General features: G+C 43.4%; 2 protein-coding genes across 2 annotated transcripts; both read right to left on the bottom strand.

Moving 5' to 3' along the window:
- Positions 1 to 6,532: 6,532 nt before the first annotated feature.
- Positions 6,533 to 7,928, bottom strand: LOC143034234 (uncharacterized). Its single transcript, XM_076200172.1, has 2 exons — positions 7,884 to 7,928; positions 6,533 to 7,664 (listed from the first exon to the last, which is right to left on the bottom strand). The coding sequence occupies exons 1-2, from the start codon at positions 7,926 to 7,928 to the stop codon at positions 6,654 to 6,656; spliced, it is 1,056 nt and encodes a 351-aa protein (XP_076056287.1). The 3' UTR covers positions 6,533 to 6,653.
- A 10,401-nt stretch (positions 7,929 to 18,329) lies between these two features.
- Positions 18,330 to 19,553, bottom strand: LOC143034156 (uncharacterized). Its single transcript, XM_076200102.1, has one exon. It carries the CDS (start codon positions 19,444 to 19,446, stop codon positions 18,439 to 18,441), a length of 1,008 nt encoding a protein of 335 aa, XP_076056217.1. The 5' UTR covers positions 19,447 to 19,553; the 3' UTR covers positions 18,330 to 18,438.
- Positions 19,554 to 20,248: the final 695 nt, after the last annotated feature.

Here is a 20,248-nt window from a genome sequence, read left to right as displayed (position 1 = left end):
TCTCCAGGACCAAATCAATGTCCGCGTCCCTTCACTATCGATGCATTAGAGGGTGATGTAGACACACTTGAGTCACGCTCAATCACACACTTACCATCAACAGAAATCCAAGAGCGTTTCCAAACATCTTTGAAGCCATGATAGCAAGTCACACTGATCATCTCTAGCGCCACGCATTTATAGGCAAAACGCCCTGGATCCTTCGACGAGGACAACGGCAACAACAGCAGGGTCGACTAGTCCTCAAGCAAAAGTCAATGGTGAAACCCAGGAAACGCATTTCGAAAGAAGCGAAGATGAGCCCTGGCAAGCAACGTGAGACCGCCATTGGCCCACTGCCCCAACTAGACTGACAGACAGACCAAATAAGTCTAGCAGACCATCTTGTTACGAATAAATCGAAAACAAGATCCTTCAAATTATTGACAAGGCTCATGGGTGCAGTTTAGAACAAGCACGATATCTGAGAAAAAAAAATCCTGTTTTTACGCCCCATATAATTAGTAGTAAAATCTGTCACATGAAACCTAATCGGTCATCGGCTCAGAAAATATATAGCTACAAGAAAAAATATCAAACATATTTCAATCTTAACCTCAAGACGCTTTTGTTTTCTTCTTCTTCTTTTGTCAATGAAGTTGTCTATTGCTTTTCCTTTTGTGCACTTTTCTCGGCCCTCGTTGTGTAGTATCCAGTGATCAACGTTCTAGCAGTCTGAGTATATATTTTCCATTTTCTTAATTGAGTGATGTTTTTTTTTATTTCCCAGCAAATTGTTCGAATCTACATCCAAAAAGAATATAAGAACATAAGAATGAAGAAGACTGCAAGAGACCATAAGGCCTACACTATGCAGCTCCGTATCCATCACCACCTGTCATCCCCATCCATAATGTTGTCTAATCGTTTCTTAAAACAATTGATAGTTTCAGCGCTTACTACATGGTTACTAAGTCTATTCCATTCGTCGACCACCCTATTAGTAAACCAATTCTTGCCTATTTCCTTTTTAAGTCTAAATTTGTCCAGTTTATAACCATTACTGCCAGTCCTGCCGTGTTGTTTTAATTCTGATATTCAATGAGTATCCCAAGTCTACCATGGCGAAAGAGAAATACAAGATGGTATATAGGTCAATAGACAGTAATAGTGGCAGACATTATGATAAGTTGACGTCTTTATGAATTGAGAGAAAGAGATAGATGAATAGATAGTTAGGGAACAAGAGAGAAAGGTAGAAAGCATGAGGAGAGAGAAGAATACAAAACATATTAAGTTGAGTATTTAAGAGACTGAGAGAAACAAAAGACAATAGAGATGGAGAGTAAGAATGACGTACAGAACACATTAAAATGACCTGAAGTTTTCAGTAATAGAAAATAAAAGGAAGAGGGAGCACATGATTATTTGAGCTTCTGAGAGATAGGTTGATAGATAGGTAGCTAAGTACGTAGGTAGATAGATAGATAGGTAGACAGATGGATCTGTAGACGAAGCCAGGGAGACATGGAGCACTGTTTTCTCTGTTGGTATTATTACAATATTATAATTTCTCCAGTACTTGTGCAACTGCTTCATAATCCTGTGATATAAATATGTTAATTTTTATTTTGATGAAACAGAAAAACTGCAGCAGCCGGCAATTAACAAAGCCTATTCGACATTTATTTTGTTCCTAATAGACAGGTCTATCCATGAAGGTAATGAATTGGTGGCAGCGGTGGCATTTCAAAGGGTATAACCAGTGACATACGCACGAACAAATACTGAACGTCAAATGCCACTTGGAAGAAAGAGTTTATCAAACCCGTGACGTAAAGTGACTTGTGGTTTAATTGTCAACAACATAACTGGTTTCTGTTTAGCTTAATATACGTACTTAGTGATCTTTCAACTGCTTATTTTTATCACCCTCCGTAGACTCACAACCACTGAATACTGAGACATCTGAAAAGTTGCAGAATAGATAATGAGCAATATTTTTAGACGCCTTCGCAAAGACCCCCCCTCATGCGAATAAAATCGCCTGGCGTCACCGTGTTAAGGATTGAATTAGTTTTATAAACTTTCCTAAGACGATATTTCCTGGGATGGATGAAATCATTTTTCATGAGTCAAAATAGAATCCATATGTCACCATGCCCATAAGGTAGAGTCATTATTCTATAAACAAAATCAAAGCTTAAGAAGATTATGAGATTGAATTTGTAGATAGCAGAAATACGTAACCAAGAAATAAACAGATATGAATAGTTTTTATGGTAGTGAGATAATTCGCTGAGTGTAAAGAAAATTGCAGAATCAACGTTTTGAGAAAGAAACTTTGCAGACTCTTCGACCGTGCGGCAGGAATAAACCTGATTATTGATGTTCTCTCATCTATTCATTTTGCATTCATGCCTGATTGCTCTACAAGTTTCTGTGTTGCCTTAGGGGATGTGCTAGCAAGTAATAGGTCAGTTTTCTTACGATCATTTTATTACCAATCACTTTTTATACCTATGGCAATAAATACTTAAATAATGGAAGACAAATCCTGTAAAGCAACTGTCAATATGAGCAGCCACAATCTTCAATAACTGGGGCGGGGGAAATAGTATTTGGTTCTGAAGCGGGTTTAGAAATGACTATAGGCTAGAAGAGGGTAACTAGAGGGTGGGAAAGGTTCTTGGGTGAATAATTCGTGTAGTAGAAGGAGAGATGAAGTTTCGGCTTGGACAGTCTTGTACAGTTTTCTGGCTCTGTGGGTCAGCAAGGTGGAAGGAAGGAAAGGTTTCAGATGTGGTCTAGGCGGATGCTTCAGCACCTTCCTGGACTTCTTGTTCGGCGGCTTCCTGTGCAGGTGCTTCAGCAACTTCTTCTGCGGGTGCTTCAACAACCTCCTTGGCTTCTTGGTCGATGGTAGGTACCTCAGCAGCTTCTTCCTTTACGGGAGCTTCGGGAAGTTCCTGGGGTTCCTGGTCGACGGCAGGTATTTCAGCAGCTTCCTCCACGGGTGCCTCAGCAACTTCTTCAGTGGGTGCTTCAGCATTCTCCTGAGCTTCTTGATCAACAGCAGGTGCTTCGGGAGCCTCCTCTACGGGAGCTTCGACAACTTCCTGGGCTTTCTGCTCGACGGCAGGTGCTTCAGCGGCTTCCTCCATGGGTGCCTCAGCAACTTCTTCAGTGGGTGTTTCGACAGCTTCCTGGGCTTCCTGTTCGGCGGCAGGTGCTTCGGCAGCCTCCTGTACGAGAGCTTCGACAACTTCCTGGACTTCCTGCTCGGCAGCAGATGGTTCAGCAGCTTTCTCAACGGGTGCCTCAGCAACTTCTACAGGTGCTTCGGGAACCTCCTCTACGGCTACTTCAGGAGCTTCCTCAATGGGTACTTCAGCCGTTTCAACTACGGGCGCTTCGGGAGCTTGTACTGCTGGCGTTTCAGCAGTTTCCTGAACAAGGGAAGGCTCCTCTGCTGTTGTCAGCGGTACACTGGCTATGTCAGCGGCGACAGGGGCAGCATCAGGAGCACCAGTGTCGGCAGCGACAGAGTTTCCAACCACAGCCGCGATACCAGTGACGGGAGCAGAAGTCTTAGGTCCTGGAGCTGCATCAGCCCCACCACTGACTGCGTTGGCGACCTGGACGTGAACGGGAGTTCCCAAGAGCAGTCGCACCCTATCGAGAGCGTTGTGGAACACATTCTGAACTTGGACTGGCTTGGGGGCGACAGGGGCGGTGGCGACGACGGTAACTGGCTCCGTGGCCTGGCGTCTGTGACGGTAAATGTTGGAGCCGCTGACGGCGGTGAGACACATCACCTGAAAAAGAAATTAACAATGATCATTATCAAAATTAACCACTTATGTTTTGGTAATGTTTTTCAAAGCAGGACAGCGTGTGAGCAAACTGAGATAAGACGGTTGGCACGCGAACATCCCAGTAGTCTCCAGGACCAATCAAATCAAATCCACGTGTCTTCACTATCGATGCATTAGAGGGTGATGTAGACACACTTGAGTCACGCTCAGTCACACACTTACCATCAGCAGAAATCCAAGAGCGTTTCCAAACATCTTTGAAGCCATGATAGCAAGTCACACTGATCATCTCTGGCGCCGCGCATTTATAGGCAAAGCGCCCTGGATCCTCCGACGAGGACAACGGCAACAACAGCAGGGTCGACTAGTCCTCAAGCAAAAGTCAAGGGTGAAACCCAGGAAACGCATTTCGAAAGAAGCGAAGATGAGTCCTGGCAAGCAACGTGAGACCACCATTGGCCCACTGCCCCAACTAGACTGACAGACAGACCAAATAAGCCTAGCAGACCATCTTGTTACGAATAAATCGAAAACAAGATCCTTCAAATTATTGACAAGGCTCATGGGTGTAGTTTAGAATAAGCATGGTATCTGAGAAAAAAAATCCTGTTTTTACGCCCCATATAATTAGTAGTAAAATCTGTCACATGAAACCTAATCGGTCATCGGCTCAGAAAATATATAGCTACAAGACAAAATATCAAACATATTTCAATCTTAACCTCAAGACGCTTTTGTTTTCTTCTTCTTCTTTTGCCAATGAAGTTGTCTATTGCTTTTCCTTTTGTGCACTTTTTCTCGGCTCTCGTTGTGTAGTGTCCAGTGGTGATCGTTCTAGCAGTCTGAGTATATATTTTCCATTTTCTTAATTGAGTGATTTTTTTTCTTTATTCACCAGCAAATTGTTCGAATGTACATCCAGAAAGAATATAAGAACATAAGAATGAAGAAGACTGCAAGAGACCATAAGGCCTACACTAGGCAGCTCCGTATCCATCACCACCTGTCATCCCCATCCATAAAGTTGTCTAATCTTTTCTTAAAACAACTGATAGTTTCAGCGCTTACTACATGGTTACTAAGTCTATTCCATTCGTCGACCACCCTATTAGTAAACCAATTCTTGCCTATTTCCTTTTTAAGTCTAAATTTGTCCAGTTTATAACCATTACTGCCAGTCCTGCCGTGTTGTTTTAATTCTGATATTCAATGAGTATCCCAAGTCTACCAGGGCGAAAGAGAAATACAAGATGGTATATAGGTCAATAGACAGTCATAGTGGCAGACATTATGATAAGTTGACGTCTTTATGAATTGAGAGAAAGAGATAGATGAATAGATAGTTAGGGAACAAGAGAGAAAGGTAGAGAGTATGAGGAGAGAGAAGAATAGAAAACATATTAAGTTGAGTATTTAAGAGACTGAGAGAAACAAAAGACAGTAGAGATGGAGAGTAAGAATGAGGTACAGAACGCATTAAAATGACCTGAACTTTTCAGTAATAAAAATAAAAGGAAGAAGAAGCACATGATTATTTGAGCCTCTGAGAGATAGGTTGATAGACAGGTAGCTAAGTAGGTAGGTAGATAGATAGATAGGTAGATGGATCTGTAGAGGAAGCCAGGGAGAGATGGAGCACTGTTTTCTCTGTTGGTATTATTACAATATAATAATTTCTCCAGTACTTGTGCAACTACTTCATAATCCCGTGATATAAATATGCTAATTTTCATTTTGATGAAACAGAAAAAACTGCAGCAGCCGGCAATTAACAAAGCATATTCAACATTTATTTTGTTCCTAATAGAGAGGTCTATCCATGAAGGTAATGAATTGGTGGCAGCGGTGGAATTTCAAAGGGTATAATCAGTGACATACGCACGAACAAATACTGAACGTCAAATGCCACTTGGAAGAAAGAGTCTATCAAACCCGTGACGTAAAGTGACTTATGGTTTAATTGTCAACAACATAACTGGTTTCTTTTTAGCTTTATATAAGTACTTAGTGATCTTTCAACTGCTTATTTTTATCACCCTCCGTAGACTCACAACCACTGAATACTGAGACCCCCCTCATGCGAATAAAATCGTCTGGCGTCACCGTGTTAAGGATTGAATTACTTTTATGAACTTCCCTGAGATGATGTTTCCAGGGATTGATGAAATAATTTTTCATGAGTCAAAATAGAATCCATATGTCACCATGCCTATAAGGTCGAGTCATTATTCTATGAACAAAATCAAAGCTTAAGAAGGTTATGAGATTGAATTTGTAAATAGTATAAATACTTAACCAAGAAATAAACAGACATGAATAGTTTTTATGGTAGTGAGATAACTCACTGAGTGTAAAGAAAAGTGCAGAATCAACGTTTTGAGAAAGAAACTTTGCAGACTCTTCGACCGTGCAGCAGGAATAAACCTGATTCTTGATGTTCACTCATCTATTCATTTTGCAGTCATACCTGATTGCCCTGCAAGTTTCTGTGTTGCCTTAGGGAATGTGCTAGCAAGTAATAGGTCAGTTTTCTTACAATCATTTTATTACCAATCACTTTTTATACCTATGGCAATAAATACTTAAATAATGGAAGACAAATCCTGTAAAACAACTGCCAATATGAGCAGCCACAATCTTCAATAACTGGGGCGGGGGAAATAGTATTTGGTTCTGAAGCGGGTTTAGAAATGACTATAGGCTAGAAGGTGAGGGTAACTAGAGGGTGGGAAAGGTTCTTGGGTGAATAATTCGTGTACTAGAAGGAGAGATGAAGTTTCGGCTTGGACAGTCTTGTACAGTTTTCTGGCTTTGTGGGTCAGGAAGGTGGAAGGAAGGAAAGGTTTCAGATGTGGCCTAGGCGGATGCTTCAGCACCTTCCTGGACTTCTTGTTCGGCGGCTTCCTGTGCAGGTGCTTCAGCAACTTCTTCTGCGGGTGTTTCAACAACCTCCTTGGCTTCTTGGTCGATGGTAGGTACCTCAGCAGCTTCTTCCTTTACGGGAGCTTCGGGAAGTTCCTGGGGTTCCTGGTCGACGGCAGGTACTTCAGCAGCTTCCTCCACGGGTGCCTCAGCAACTTCTTCATTGGGTGCTTCAGCATTCTCCTGAGCTTCTTGATCAACGGCAGGTGCTTCGGGAGCCTCCTCTACGGGAGCTTCGACAACTTCCTGGGCTTTCTGCTCAACGGCAGGTGCTTCAGCGGCTTCCTCCATGGGTGCCTCAGCAACTTCTTCAGTGGGTGTTTCGACAACTTCCTGGGCTTCCTGTTCAGTGGCAGGTGCTTCGGCAGCCTCCTCTACGACAGCTTCGACAACCTCCTGGACTTCCTGCTCGGCAGCAGATGGTTCAGCAGCTTTCTCAACGGGTGCCTCAGCAACTTCTACAGGTGCTTCGGGAACCTCCTCTACGGCTACTTCAGGAGTTTCCTCAATGGGTACTTCAGCCGTTTCAACTACGGGTGTTTCGGGGGCTTCTACTGCTGGCGTTTCAGCAGTTTCCTGGATGAGGGAAGGCTCCTCTGCTGTTGTCAGTGGTACACTGGCTGCATCAGCGGCGACAGGGGCAGCGTCAGGAGCACCAGTGTCAGCAGCGACAGAGTTTCCAACCACAGCCGCAATACCAGTGACGGGAGCAGAAGTCTTAGGTCCTGGAGCTGCATCAGCTCCACCACTGACTGCGTTGGCGACCTGGACGTGAACGGGAGTTCCCAAGAGCAGTCGCACCCTATCGAGAGCGTTGTGGAACACATTCTGAACTTGGACTGGCTTGGGGGCGACAGGGGCGGTGGCGACGACGGTAACTGGCTCCGTGGCCTGGCGTCTGTGACGGTCAATGTTGGAGCCGCTGACGGAGGTGAGACACATCACCTGAAAAAGAAATCAAAGATGATCATTATCAAAATTAACCACCTATGTTTTGGTAATGTTTCTCAAAGCAGGACTGCGTGTGAGCAAACTGAGATGAGACGCTTGGCACACGAACGTCCCAGTAGTCTCCAGGACCAAATCAATGTCCGCGTCCCTTCCCTATCGATGCATTAGAGGGTGATGTAGATACACTTGAGTCACGCTCAGTCACACACTTACCATCAGCAGAAATCCAAGAGCGTTTCCAAACATCTTTGAAGCCATGATAGCAAGTCACACTGATCATCTCTGGCGCCGCACATTTATAGGCAAAGCGCCCTGGATCCTCCGACGAGGACAACGGCAACAACAGCAGGGTCGACTAGTCCTCAAGCAAAAGTCAAGGGTGAAACCCAGGAAACGCGTTTCGAAAGAAGCGAAGATGAGCCCTGGCAAGCAACGTGAGACCACCATTGGCCCACTGCCCCAGCTAGACTGACAGACAGACCAAATAAGCCTAGCAGACCATCTTGTTACGAATAAATAGAAAACAAGATCCTTCAAATTATTGACAAGGCTCATGGGTGCAGTTTAGAATAAGCACGATATCTGAGAAAAAAAATCCTGTTTTTACGCCCCATATAATTAGTAGTAAAATCTGTCACATGAAACCTAATCGGTCGTCGGCTCAGAAAATATATAGCTACAAGAAAAAATATCAAACATATTACAATCTTAACCTCAAGACGCTTTTGTTTGCTTCTTCTTCTTTTGCCAATGAAGTTGTCTATTGCTTTTCCTTCTGTACACTGTTTCTCGGCACTCGTTGTGTAGTATCCAGTGATCAACGTTCTAGCAGTCTGAGTATATATTTTCCATTTTCTTAATTGAGTGATGATTTTTTTTCTTTATTTCCCAGCAAATTGTTCAAATGTACATCCATAAAAGTAATTCTGATATTCAAAGAGTATCCCAAATGTACAAGGGTGAAAGAGAAATACAAGATGGTATATAGGTCAATAGACAGTCATAGTGGCAGACATTATGATAAGTTGACGTCTTTATGAATTGAGAGAAAGAGATAGATGAATAGAGAGCATGAGGAGAGGAATAGAAAACATATTAAGTTGAGTATTTAAGAGACTGAGAGAAACAAAAGACAATAGAGATGGAGAGTAGGAATGAGGTACAGAACGCATTAAAATGACCTGAAGTTTTCAGTAATAGAAATAAAAGGAAGAGGGAGCACTTGATTATTTGAGCCTCTGAGAGATAGGTTGATAGATAGGTAGGTAAGCAGGTAGGTAGATAGATAGATAGGTAGACAGATGGATCTGTAGAGGAAGCCGGGGAGAGATGGAGCACTGATTTCTCTGTTGGTATTATTACAATACTAGATTTTGTTAGAAAGTGGCTTCGCCCCTGAGATCTCAGCATGTTGATGAATTCGATAAACTCTTAATTTTAAATTTAGAAAAATATATATATATTTTTTCTCAATTATTTTTCATTTAAAAAAAAAATTAGCCAATATTTGTTCGAAAAGCTCAATTACTTTAAATGCTACTCATGAATTGGAGCCAAATTTACTCTGAAACATTTACAAAGTAAGGTTGAGTCGTCGAAATCGAAATTAGTCGATCGATCGAATCGAGAAATAGTCTGACAGACAGACAGACAGACACGAAACCGCTTTTATTTATTAGATTATAATTTCTCCAGTACTTGTGCAACCACTTCATAATCCTGTGATATAAATTACCTAATTTTCATTTTGATGAAAAAAAAAAAAAAAAAAAAAACCGCAGCAGCCGGCAATTAACAAAGCATATTCAACATTTATTTTGTTCCTAATAGAGAGGTCTATCCATGAAGGTAATGAATTGGTGGCAACGGTGGGATTTCAAAGGGCATAACCAGTGACATACACACGAACAAATACTGAACGTCAAATGCCACTTGGAAGAGTTTATCAAACCCGTGACGTAAAGTGACTTGTGGTTTAATTGTCAACAACATAACTGATTTTTGTTTAGCTTAACATGCGTACTTAGTGATCTTTCAACTGCTTATTTTTATCACCCTCCGTAGACTCACAACCACTGAATACTGAGACATCTGAAAAGTTGCAGAATAGATAATGAGCAATATTTTTAGACGCCTTCGCAAAGTCCCCCCTCATGCGAATAAAATCGCCTGGCGTCACCGTGTTAAGGATTGAATTAGTTTCATAAACTTTCCTAAGACGATATTTCCTGGGATGGATGAAATCATTTTTCATGAGTCAAAATAGAATCCATATGTCACCATGCCCATAAGGTAGAGTCATTATTCTATAAACAAAATCAAAGCTTAAGAAGATTATGAGATGGAATTTGTAAATAGCAGAAATACGTAACCAAGAAATAAACAGACATGAATAGTTTTTATGGTAGTGAGATAATTCGCTGAATGAAAAGAAAATTGCAGAATCAACGTTTTGAGAAAGAAACTTTGCAGACTCTTCGACCGTGCGGCAGGAATAAACCTGATTATTGACGTTCTCTCATCTATTCATTTTGCAGTCATGCTTGATTGCCCTGCAAGTTTCTGTGTTGCCTTAGGGGATGTGCTAGCAAGTAATAGGTCAGTTTTCTTACGATCATTTTATTACCAATCACTTTTTATACCTATGGCAATAAATACTTAAATAATGGAAGACAAATCCTGTAGAATAACTGTCAATATGAGCAGCCACACTTTTCAATAACTGGGGCGGGGGAAATAGTATTTGGTTCTGAAGCGGATTTAGAAATGACTATAGGCTAGAAGGTGAGGGTAACTAGAGGGTGGGAAAGGTTCTTGGGTGAATAATGCGTGTAGTAGAAGGAGAGATGAAGTTTCGGCTTGGACAGTCTTGTACAGTTTTGTGGCTTTGTGGGTCAGGAAGGTGGAAGGAAGGAAAGGTTTCAGATGTGGCCTAGGCGGATGCTTCAGCACCTTCCTGGACTTCTTGTTCGGCGGCTTCCTCTGCGGGTGCTTCAGCGGCTTCCTCTGCGGGTGCTTCAACAATCTCCTCGGCTTCTTGGTCGATGGCAGGTACCTCGGCAAGATTCTTCCTCTACGGGAGCTTCGGGAAGTTCCTGGGGTTCCTGGTCGACGGCAGGTACTTCAGCAACTTCCTCCACTGGTGCCTCAGCAACTTCTTCAGCGAGTGATTCAGCAACCTCCTGAGCTTCTTGATCGAAGGCAGGTGCTTCGGGAGCCTCCTCTATGGGAGCTTCGACAACCTCTTGGGCTTCCTGCTCAACGGCAGGTGCTTCAGCGGCTTCTTCCACGGGTGTCTCAGCAACTTCTTCAGCTGGTGTTTCGATAACTTCCTGGGCTTCCTGTTCAGCGGCAGGTGCTTCGGCAGCCTTCTCTACGAGAGCTTCGACAACTTCCTGGACTTCCTGCTCGGCAGCAGATGGTTCAGCAGCTTTCTCAACGGGTGCCTCAGCAACTTCTACAGGTGCTTCGGGAACCTCCTGTACGGCTACTTCAGGAGCTTTCTCAATGAGTACTTCAGCCGTTTCAGCTTGTACTGCTGGCGTTTCAGGAGTTTCCTGGACGAGGGAAGGCTCCTCTGCTGTTGTCAGCGGTACACTGGCTGCATCAGCGGCGACATGGGCAGCATCAGGAGCACCAGTGTCGGCAGCGACAGAGTTTCCAACCACAGCCGCAATACCAGTAACGGGAGCAGAAGTCTTAGGTCCTGGAGCTGCATCAGCCCCACCACTGACTGCGTTGGCGACCTGGACGTGAACGGGAGTTCCCAAGAGCAGTCGCACCCTATCGAGAGCGTTGTGGAACACATTCTGAACTTGGACTGGCTTGGGGGCGACAGGGGCGGTGGCGACGACGGTAACTGGCTCCGTGGCCTGGCGTCTGTGACGGTAAATTTTGGAGCTGCTGACGGCGGTGAGACACATCACCTGAAAAAGAAATCAACAATCACCATTATCAAAATTAACCACTTATGTTTTGGTCATGTTTTTCAAAGCAGGACAGCGTGTGAGCAAACTGAGATTAGACGGTTGGCACGCGAACGTCCCAGTATTCTCCAGGACCAAATCAATGTCCGCGTCCCTTCACTATCGATGCATTAGAGGGTGATGTAGACACACTTGAGTCACGCTCAATCACACACTAACCATCAACAGAAATCCAAGAGCGTTTCCAAACATCTTTGAAGCCATGATAGCAAGTCACACTGATCATCTCTAGCGCCACGCATTTATAGGCAAAACGCCCTGGATCCTTCGACGAGGACAACGGCAACAACAGCAGGGTCGACTGGTCCTCAAGCAAAAGTCAATGGTGAAACCCAGGAAACACATTTCGAAAGAAGCGAAGATGAGCCCTGGCAAGCAACGTGAGACCGCCATTGGCCCACTGCCCCAACTAGACTGACAGACAGACCAAATAAGTCTAGCAGACCATCTTGTTACGAATAAATAGAAAACAAGATCCTTCAAATTATTGACAAGGCTCATGGGTGCACTTTAGAACAAGCACGATATCTGAGAAAAAAAATCCTGTTTTTACGCCCCATATAATTAGTAGTAAAATCTGTCACATGAAACCTAATCGGTCATCGGCTCAGAAAATATATAGCTACAAGAAAAAATATCAAACATATTTCAATCTTAACCTCAAGACGCTTTTGTTTTCTTCTTCTTTTGTCAATGAAGTTGTCTATTGCTTTTCCTTTTGTGCACTTTTTCTCGGCCCTCGTTGTGTAGTATCCAGTGATCAACGTTCTAGCAGTCTGAGTATATATTTTCCATTTTCTTAATTGAGTGATGTTTTTTTTTATTTCCCAGCAAATTGTTCGAATCTACATCCAAAAAGAATATAAGAACATAAGAATGAAGAAGACTGCAAGAGACCATAAGGCCTACACTAGGCAGCTCCGTATCCATCACCACCTGTCATCCCCATCCATAATGTTGTCTAATCGTTTCTTAAAACAACTGATAGTTTCAGCGCTTACTACATGGTTACTAAGTCTATTCCATTCGTCGACCACCCTATTAGTAAACCAATTCTTGCCTATTTCCTTTTTAAGTCTAAATTTGTCCAGTTTATAACCATTACTGCCAGTCCTGCCGTGTTGTTTTAATTCTGATATTCAATGAGTATCCCAAGTCTACCATGGCGAAAGAGAAATACAAGATGGTATATAGGTCAATAGACAGTAATAGTGGCAGACATTATGATAAGTTGACGTCTTTATGAATTGAGAGAAAGAGATAGATGAATAGATAGTTAGGGAACAAGAGAGAAAGGTAGAAAGCATGAGGAGAGAGAAGAATACAAAATATATTAAGTTGAGTATTTAAGAGACTGAGAGAAACAAAAGACAATAGAGATGGAGAGTAAGAATGACGTACAGAACACATTAAAATGACCTGAAGTTTTCAGTAATAGAAAATAAAAGGAAGAGGGAGCACATGATTATTTGAGCTTCTGAGAGATAGGTTGATAGATAGGTAGCTAAGTAGGTAGGTAGATAGATAGATAGGTAGACAGATGGATCTGTAGAGGAAGCCAGGGAGACATGGAGCACTGTTTTCTCTGTTGGTATTATTACAATATTATAATTTCTCCAGTACTTGTGCAACTGCTTCATAATCCCGTGATATAAATATGCTAATTTTCATTTTGATGAAACAGAAAAACCGCAGCAGCCGGCAGTTAACAAAGCCTATTCGACATTTATTTTGTTCCTAATAGACAGGTCTATCCATGAAGGTAATGAATTGGTGGCAGCGGTGGGATTTCAAAGGGTATAACCAGTGACATACGCACGAACAAATACTGAACGTCAAATGCCACTTGGAAGAAAGAGTCCATCAAACCCGTGACGTAAAGTGACTTGTGGTTTAATTGTCAACAACATAACTGGTTTCTGTTTAGCTTAATATACGTACTTAGTGATCTTTCAACTGCTTATTTTTATCACCCTCCGTAGACTCACAACCACTGAATACTGAGACATCTGAAAAGTTGCAGAATAGATAAAGAGCAATATTTTTATACGCCTTCGCAAAGACCCCCCCTCATGCGAATAAAATCGCCTGGCGTCACCGTGTTAAGGATTGAATTAGTTTTATAAACTTTCCTAAGACGATATTTCCTGGGATGGATGAAATCATTTTTCATGAATCAAAATAGAATCCATATGTCACCATGCCCATAAGGTCGAGTCATTATTCTATAAACAAAATCAAAGCTTAAGAAGATTATGAAATTGAATTTGTAAATAGCAGAAATACGTAACCAAGAAATAAACAGACATGAATAGTTTTTATGGTAATGAGATAATTCGCTGAGTGTAAAGAAAAGTGCAGAATCAACGTTTTGAGAAAGAAACTTTGCAGACTCTTCGACCGTGCGGCAGGAATAAACCTGATTATTGATGTTCTCTCATCTATTCATTTTGCAGTCATGCTTGATTGCCCTGCAAGTTTCTGTGTTGCCTTAGGGGATGTGCTAGCAAGTAATAGGTCAGTTATCTTATGATCATTTTATTACCAATCACTTTTTATACCTATGGCAATAAATACTTAAATAATGGAAGACAAATCCTGTAAAACAACTGTCAATATGAGCAGCCACAATCTTCAATAACTGGGGCGGGGGAAATAGTATTTGGTTCTGAAGCGGGTTTAGAAATAACTATAGGCTAGAAGGTGAGGGTAACTAGAGGGTGGGAAAGGTTCGTGGGTGAATAATTCGTGTAATAGAAGGAGAGATGAAGTTTCGGCTTGGACAGTCTTGTACAGTTTTCTGGCTTTGTGGTTCAGGAAGGTGGAAGGAAGGAAAGGTTTCAGATGTGGCCTAGGCGGATGCTTCAGCACCTTCCTGGACTTCTTGGTCGGCGGCTTCCTGTGCAGGTGCTTCAGGAACTTCTTCAGCGGGTGTTTCAACAACCTCCTTGGCTTCTTGGTCGATGGTAGGTACCTCAGCAGCTTCTTCCTCTACGGGAGCTTCGGCAACTTCCTGGTCGAAGGCAGGTACTTCAGCAGCTTCCTCCACGGGTACCTCAGCAACTTCTTCAGCGGGTGCTTCAGCATTCTCCTGAGCTTCTTGATCAACGGCAGGTGCTTCGGGAGCCTCCTCTACGGGAGCTTCGACAACTTCCTGGGCTTTCTGCTCAACGGCAGGTGCTTCAGCGGCTTCCTCCATGGGTGCCTCAGCAACTTCTTCAGTGGGTGTTTCGACAGCTTCCTGGGCTTCCTGTTCGGCGGCAGGTGCTTCGGCAGCCTCCTGTACGAGAGCTTCGACAACTTCCTGGACTTCCTGCTCGGCAGCAGCTGCTTCAGCAGCTTTCTCAACGGGTACCTCAGCAACTTCTACAGGTGCTTCGGGATCTTCCTGTACGGCTACTTCAGGAGCTTCCTCAATGGGTACTTCAGCCGTTTCAACTACGGGCGCTTCGGGAGCTTGTACTGCTGGCGTTTCAGCAGTTTCCTGGACGAGGGAAGGCTCCTCTGCTGTTGTCAGTGGTACACTGGCTGTGTCAGCGGCGACAGGGGCAGCATCAGGAGCACCAGTGTCGGCAGCGACAGAGTTTCCAACCACAGCCGCAATACCAGTGACGGGAGCAGAAGTCTTAGGTCCTGGAGCTGCATCAGCCCCACCACTGACTGCGTTGGCGACCTGGACGTGAACGGGAGTTCCCAAGAGCAGTCGCACCCTATCGAGAGCGTTGTGGAACACATTCTGAACTTGGACTGGCTTGGGGGCGTCAGGGGCTGTGGCGACGACGGTAACTGGCTCCGTGGCGTGGCGTCTGTGACGGTAAATGTTGGAGCCGCTGACGGCGGTGAGACACATCACCTGAAAAAGAAATCAACGATGATCATTATCAAAATTAACCACTTATGTTTTGGTAATGTTTTTCAAAGCAGCACAGCGTGTGAGCAAACTGAGATGAGACGCTTGGCACGCGAACATCCCAGTAGTCTCCAGAACCATATCAAATCGAATCCACGTGTCTTCACTACTGATCCATTAGAGGGTGATGTAGACACACTTGAGTCACGCTCATTCACACACTTACCATCAGCAGAAATCCAAGAGCGTTTCCAAACATCTTTGAAGCCATGATAGCAAGTCACACTGATCATCTCTGGCGCCGCGCATTTATAGGCAAAGCGCCCTGGATCCTCCGACGAGGACAACGGCAACAACAGCAGGGTCGACTAGTCCTCAAGCAAAAGTCAATGGTGAAACCCAGGAAACGCGTTTCGAAAGAAGCGAAGATGAGTCCTGGCAAGCAACGTGAGACTACCATTGGCCTACAGCCCCAGCTAGACTGACAGACAGACCAAATAAGTCTAGAAGACCATCTTGTTACGAATAAATCGAAAACAAGATCCTTCAAATTATTGACAAGGCTCATGGGTGCAGTTTACAATAAGCACGATATCTGAGAAAAAAAATCCTGTTTTTACGCCCCATATAATTAGTAGTAAAATCTGTCACATGAAACCTAATCGGTCATCGGCTCAGAAAATATATAGCTACAAGAAAAAATATCAAACATATTTCAATCTTAACCTCAAGACGCTTTTGTTTTCTTTTTCTTCTTCATTTGCCAATGAAGTTGTCTATTGCTTTTCCTTTTGTGCACTTTTTCTCGGCCCTCGTTGTGTAGTATCCAGTGATCAACGTTCTAGCAGTCTGAGTATATATTTTCCATTTTCTTAATTGAGTGATGTTTTTTTTTCTTTATTTCCCAGCAAATTGTTCGAATGTACATCCAAAAAGAATATAAGAACATAAGAATGAAGAAGACTGCAGGAGACCATAAGGCCTACACTAGGCAGCTCCGTATCCATCACCACCTGTCATCCCCATCCATAAAGTTGTCTAATCGTTTCTTAAAACAACTGATAGTTTCAGCGCTTACTACATGGTTACTAAGTCTACTCCATTCGTCGACCACCCTAGTAGTAAACCAATTCTTGCCTATTTCCTTTTTAAATCTAAATTTGTCTAGTTTATAACCATTACTGCCAGTCCTGCCGTGTTGTTTTAATTCTGATATTCAATGGGTATCCCAAGTCTACCAGGGCGAAAGAGAAATACAAGATGGTATATAGGTCAATAGACAGTAATAGTGGCAGACATTATGATAAGTTGACGTCTTTATGAATTGAGAGAAAGAGATAGATGAATAGATAGTTAGGGAACAAGAGAGAAAGGTAGACAGCATGAGGAGAGAGAAGAATACAAAACATATTAAGTTGAGTATTTAAGAGACTGAGGGAAACAAAAGACAATAGAGATGGAGAGTAAGAATGAAGTACAGAACGTATTAAAATGACCTGAAGTTTTCAGCAATAGCAATAAAAGGAAGAGGGAGCACATGATTATTTGAGCCTTTGAGAGATAGGTTGATAGATAGGTAGCTAAGTACGTAGGTAGATAGATAGATAGGTAGACAGATGTAGCTGTAGAGGAAGCCAGGGAGAGATGGAGCACTGTTATATCTGTTGGTATTATTACAATATTATAATTTGTCCAGTACTTGTGCAACTACTTCATAATCCTGTGATATAAGTATGTTAATTTTCATTTTGATGAAACAGAAAAAAACTGCTGCAGCCGGCAATTAACAAAGCATATTCAACATTTATTTTGTTTCCAATAGACAGGTCTATCCATGAAGGTAATGCATTGGTGGCAGCGGTGGGATTTCAAAGGGTATAACCAGTGACATACACACGAACAAATACTGAACGTCAAGTGTCACTTGGAAGAAAGAGTCTATCAAACCCGTGACGTAAAGTGACTTGTGGTTTAATTGTCAACAACATAACTGATTTTTGTTTAGCTTAACATACGTACTTAGTGACCTTTCAACTGCTTATTTTTATCACCCTCCGTAGACTCACAACCACTGAATACTGAGACATCTGACAAGTTGCAGAATAGATAATGAGCAATATGTTTAGACGCCTTTGCGAAGAACCCCTCATGCGAATAAAGTCGCCTGGCGTCACCGTGTTAAGAGATTAATCGAATTAGTTTTATTAACTTCCTTGAGATGATGTTTCCTGGGATGGATGAAATCATTTTTCATGAGTCAAAATAGAATCCATATGTCACCATGCCCATAAGGTTGAGTCATTATTCTATAAACAAAATCAAAGCTTAAGAAGGTTATGAAATTGAATTTGTAAATAGCAGAGATACGTAACCAAGAAATAAACAGACATGAATAGTTTTTATGGTAGTGAGATAATTCGCTGAGTGTAAAGAAAAGTGCAGAATTAACGTTTTGAGAAAGAAACTTTGCAGACTCTTCGACCGTGCGGCAGGAATAAACCTGATTATTGATGTTCTCTCATCTATTCATTTTGCAGTCATGCCTGATTGTCCTGCAAGTTTCTGTGTTGCCTTAGGGGATGTGCTAGCAAGTAATAGGTCAGTTTTCTTACGATCATTTTATTACCAATCACTTTTTATACCTATGGCAATAAATACTTAAATAATGGAAGACAAATCCTGTAAAACAACTGTCAATATCAGCAGCCACAATCTTCAATAACTGGGGCGGGGGGAATAGTATTTGGTTCTGAAGAGGGTTTAGAAATTACTATAGGCTAGAAGGTGAGGGTAACTAGAGGGTGGGAAAGGTTCTTGGGTGAATAATTCGTGTACTAGAAGGAGAGATGAAGTTTCGGCTTGGACAGTCTTGTACAGTTTTGTGGCTTTGTGGGTCAGCAAGGTGGAAGGAAGGAAAGGTTTCAGATGTGGCCTAGGCGGATGCTTCAGCACCTTCCTGGACTTCTTGGTCGGCGGCTTCCTGTGCAGGTGCTTCAGGAACTTCTTCTGCGGGTGTTTCAAGAACCTCCTTGGCTTCTTGGTCGATGGTAGGTACCTCAGCAGCTTCTTCCTTTACGGGAGCTTCGGGAAGTTCCTGGGGTTCCTGGTCGACGGCAGGTACTTCAGCAGCTTCCTCCACGGGTGCCTCAGCAACTTCTTCAGTGGGTGCTTCAGCATTCTCCTGAGCTTCTTGATCGACGGCAGGTGCTTCGGGAGCCTCCTCTACGGGAGCTTCGACAACTTCCTGGGCTTTCTGCTCAACGGCAGGTGCTTCAGCGGCTTCCTCCATGGGTGCCTCAGCAACTTCTTCAGTGGGTGTTTCGACAACTTCCTGGGCTTCCTGTTCGGCGGCAGGTGCTTCGGCAGCCTCCTGTACGAGAGCTTCGACAACTTCCTGGACTTCCTGCTCGGCAGCAGATGGTTCAGCAGCTTTCTCAACGGGTGCCTCAGCAACTTCTACAGGTGCTTCGGGAACCTCCTGTACGGCTACTTCAGGAGCTTCCTCAATGGGTACTTCAGCCGTTTCAACTACGGGTGTTTCGGGGGCTTCTACTGTTGGCGTTTCAGCAGTTTCTTGTGCGAGGGAAGGCTCCTCTGCTGTTGTCAGTGGTACACTGGCTGCATCGGCGGCGACAGGGGTAGCGTCAGGAGCACCAGTGTCGGCAGCGACAGAGTTTCCAACCACAGCCGCAATACCAGTGACGGGAGCAGAAGTCTTAGGTCCTGTAGCTGCACCAGCCCCACCACTGACTGCGTTGGCGACCTGGACATGAACGGGAGTTCCCAAGAGCAGTCGCACCCTATCGAGAGCGTTGTGGAACACATTCTGAACTTGGACTGGCTTGGGGGCGACAGGGGCGGTGGCGACGACGGTAACTGGCTCCGTGGCGTGGCGTCTGTGACGGTAAATGTTGGAGCCGCTGACGGCGGTGAGACACATCACCTGAAAAAGAAATCAACAATGATCATTATCAAAATTAACCACTTATGTTTTGGTAATGTTTTTCAAAGCAGGACAGCGTGTGAGCAAACTGAGATGAGACGCTTGGCACGCGAACGTTCCAGTAGTCTCCAGAACCATATCAAATCAAATCCACGTGTCTTTACTACTGATCCATTAGAGGGTGATGTAGACACACTTGAGTCACGCTCAGTCACATACTTACCATCAACAGAAATCCAAGAGCGTTTCCAAACATCTTTGAAGCCATGATAGCAAGTCACACTGATCATCTCTGGCACCGCGCATTTATAGGCAAAGCGCCCTGGATCCTCCGACGAGGACAACGGCAACAATAGCAGGGTCGACTAGTCCTCAAGCAAAAGTCAAGGGTGAAACCCAGGAAACGCGTTTCGAAAGAAGCGAAGATGAGCCCTGGCAAGCAACGTGAGACCACCATTGGCCCACTGCCCCAACTAGACTGACAGACCGACCAAATAAGCCTAGAAGACCATCTTGTTACAAATAAATAGAAAACAAGATCCTTCAAATTATTGACAAGGCTCACGGGCACAGTTTAGAATAAGCACGATATCTGAGAAGAGAAAAAATCCTGTTTTTACGCCCCATAAAAAGCGGTAAACTTGACTTAGGAAACCAGAAATATAAAAGGTGATTGGATGCACAAATAAATGGTGAATGAATTTGAATCTCACAGGAAGAGCATAGAATTAGTTGAGATCTACAAGTTGTATTATGAAGATGTGGAAACAGGCCGAGGTGTAAATGAAAAATAATAGGG

The sequence above is a fragment of the Oratosquilla oratoria genome, chromosome 17, assembly GCF_046742065.1.
Source record: "Oratosquilla oratoria isolate Oo_2021 chromosome 17, ASM4674206v1, whole genome shotgun sequence".
Taxonomy (NCBI): domain Eukaryota; kingdom Metazoa; phylum Arthropoda; class Malacostraca; order Stomatopoda; family Squillidae; genus Oratosquilla; species Oratosquilla oratoria.
Note: the sequence above shows the minus strand (reverse complement) of the source record. Positions and strands in the feature narration are given on the sequence as shown.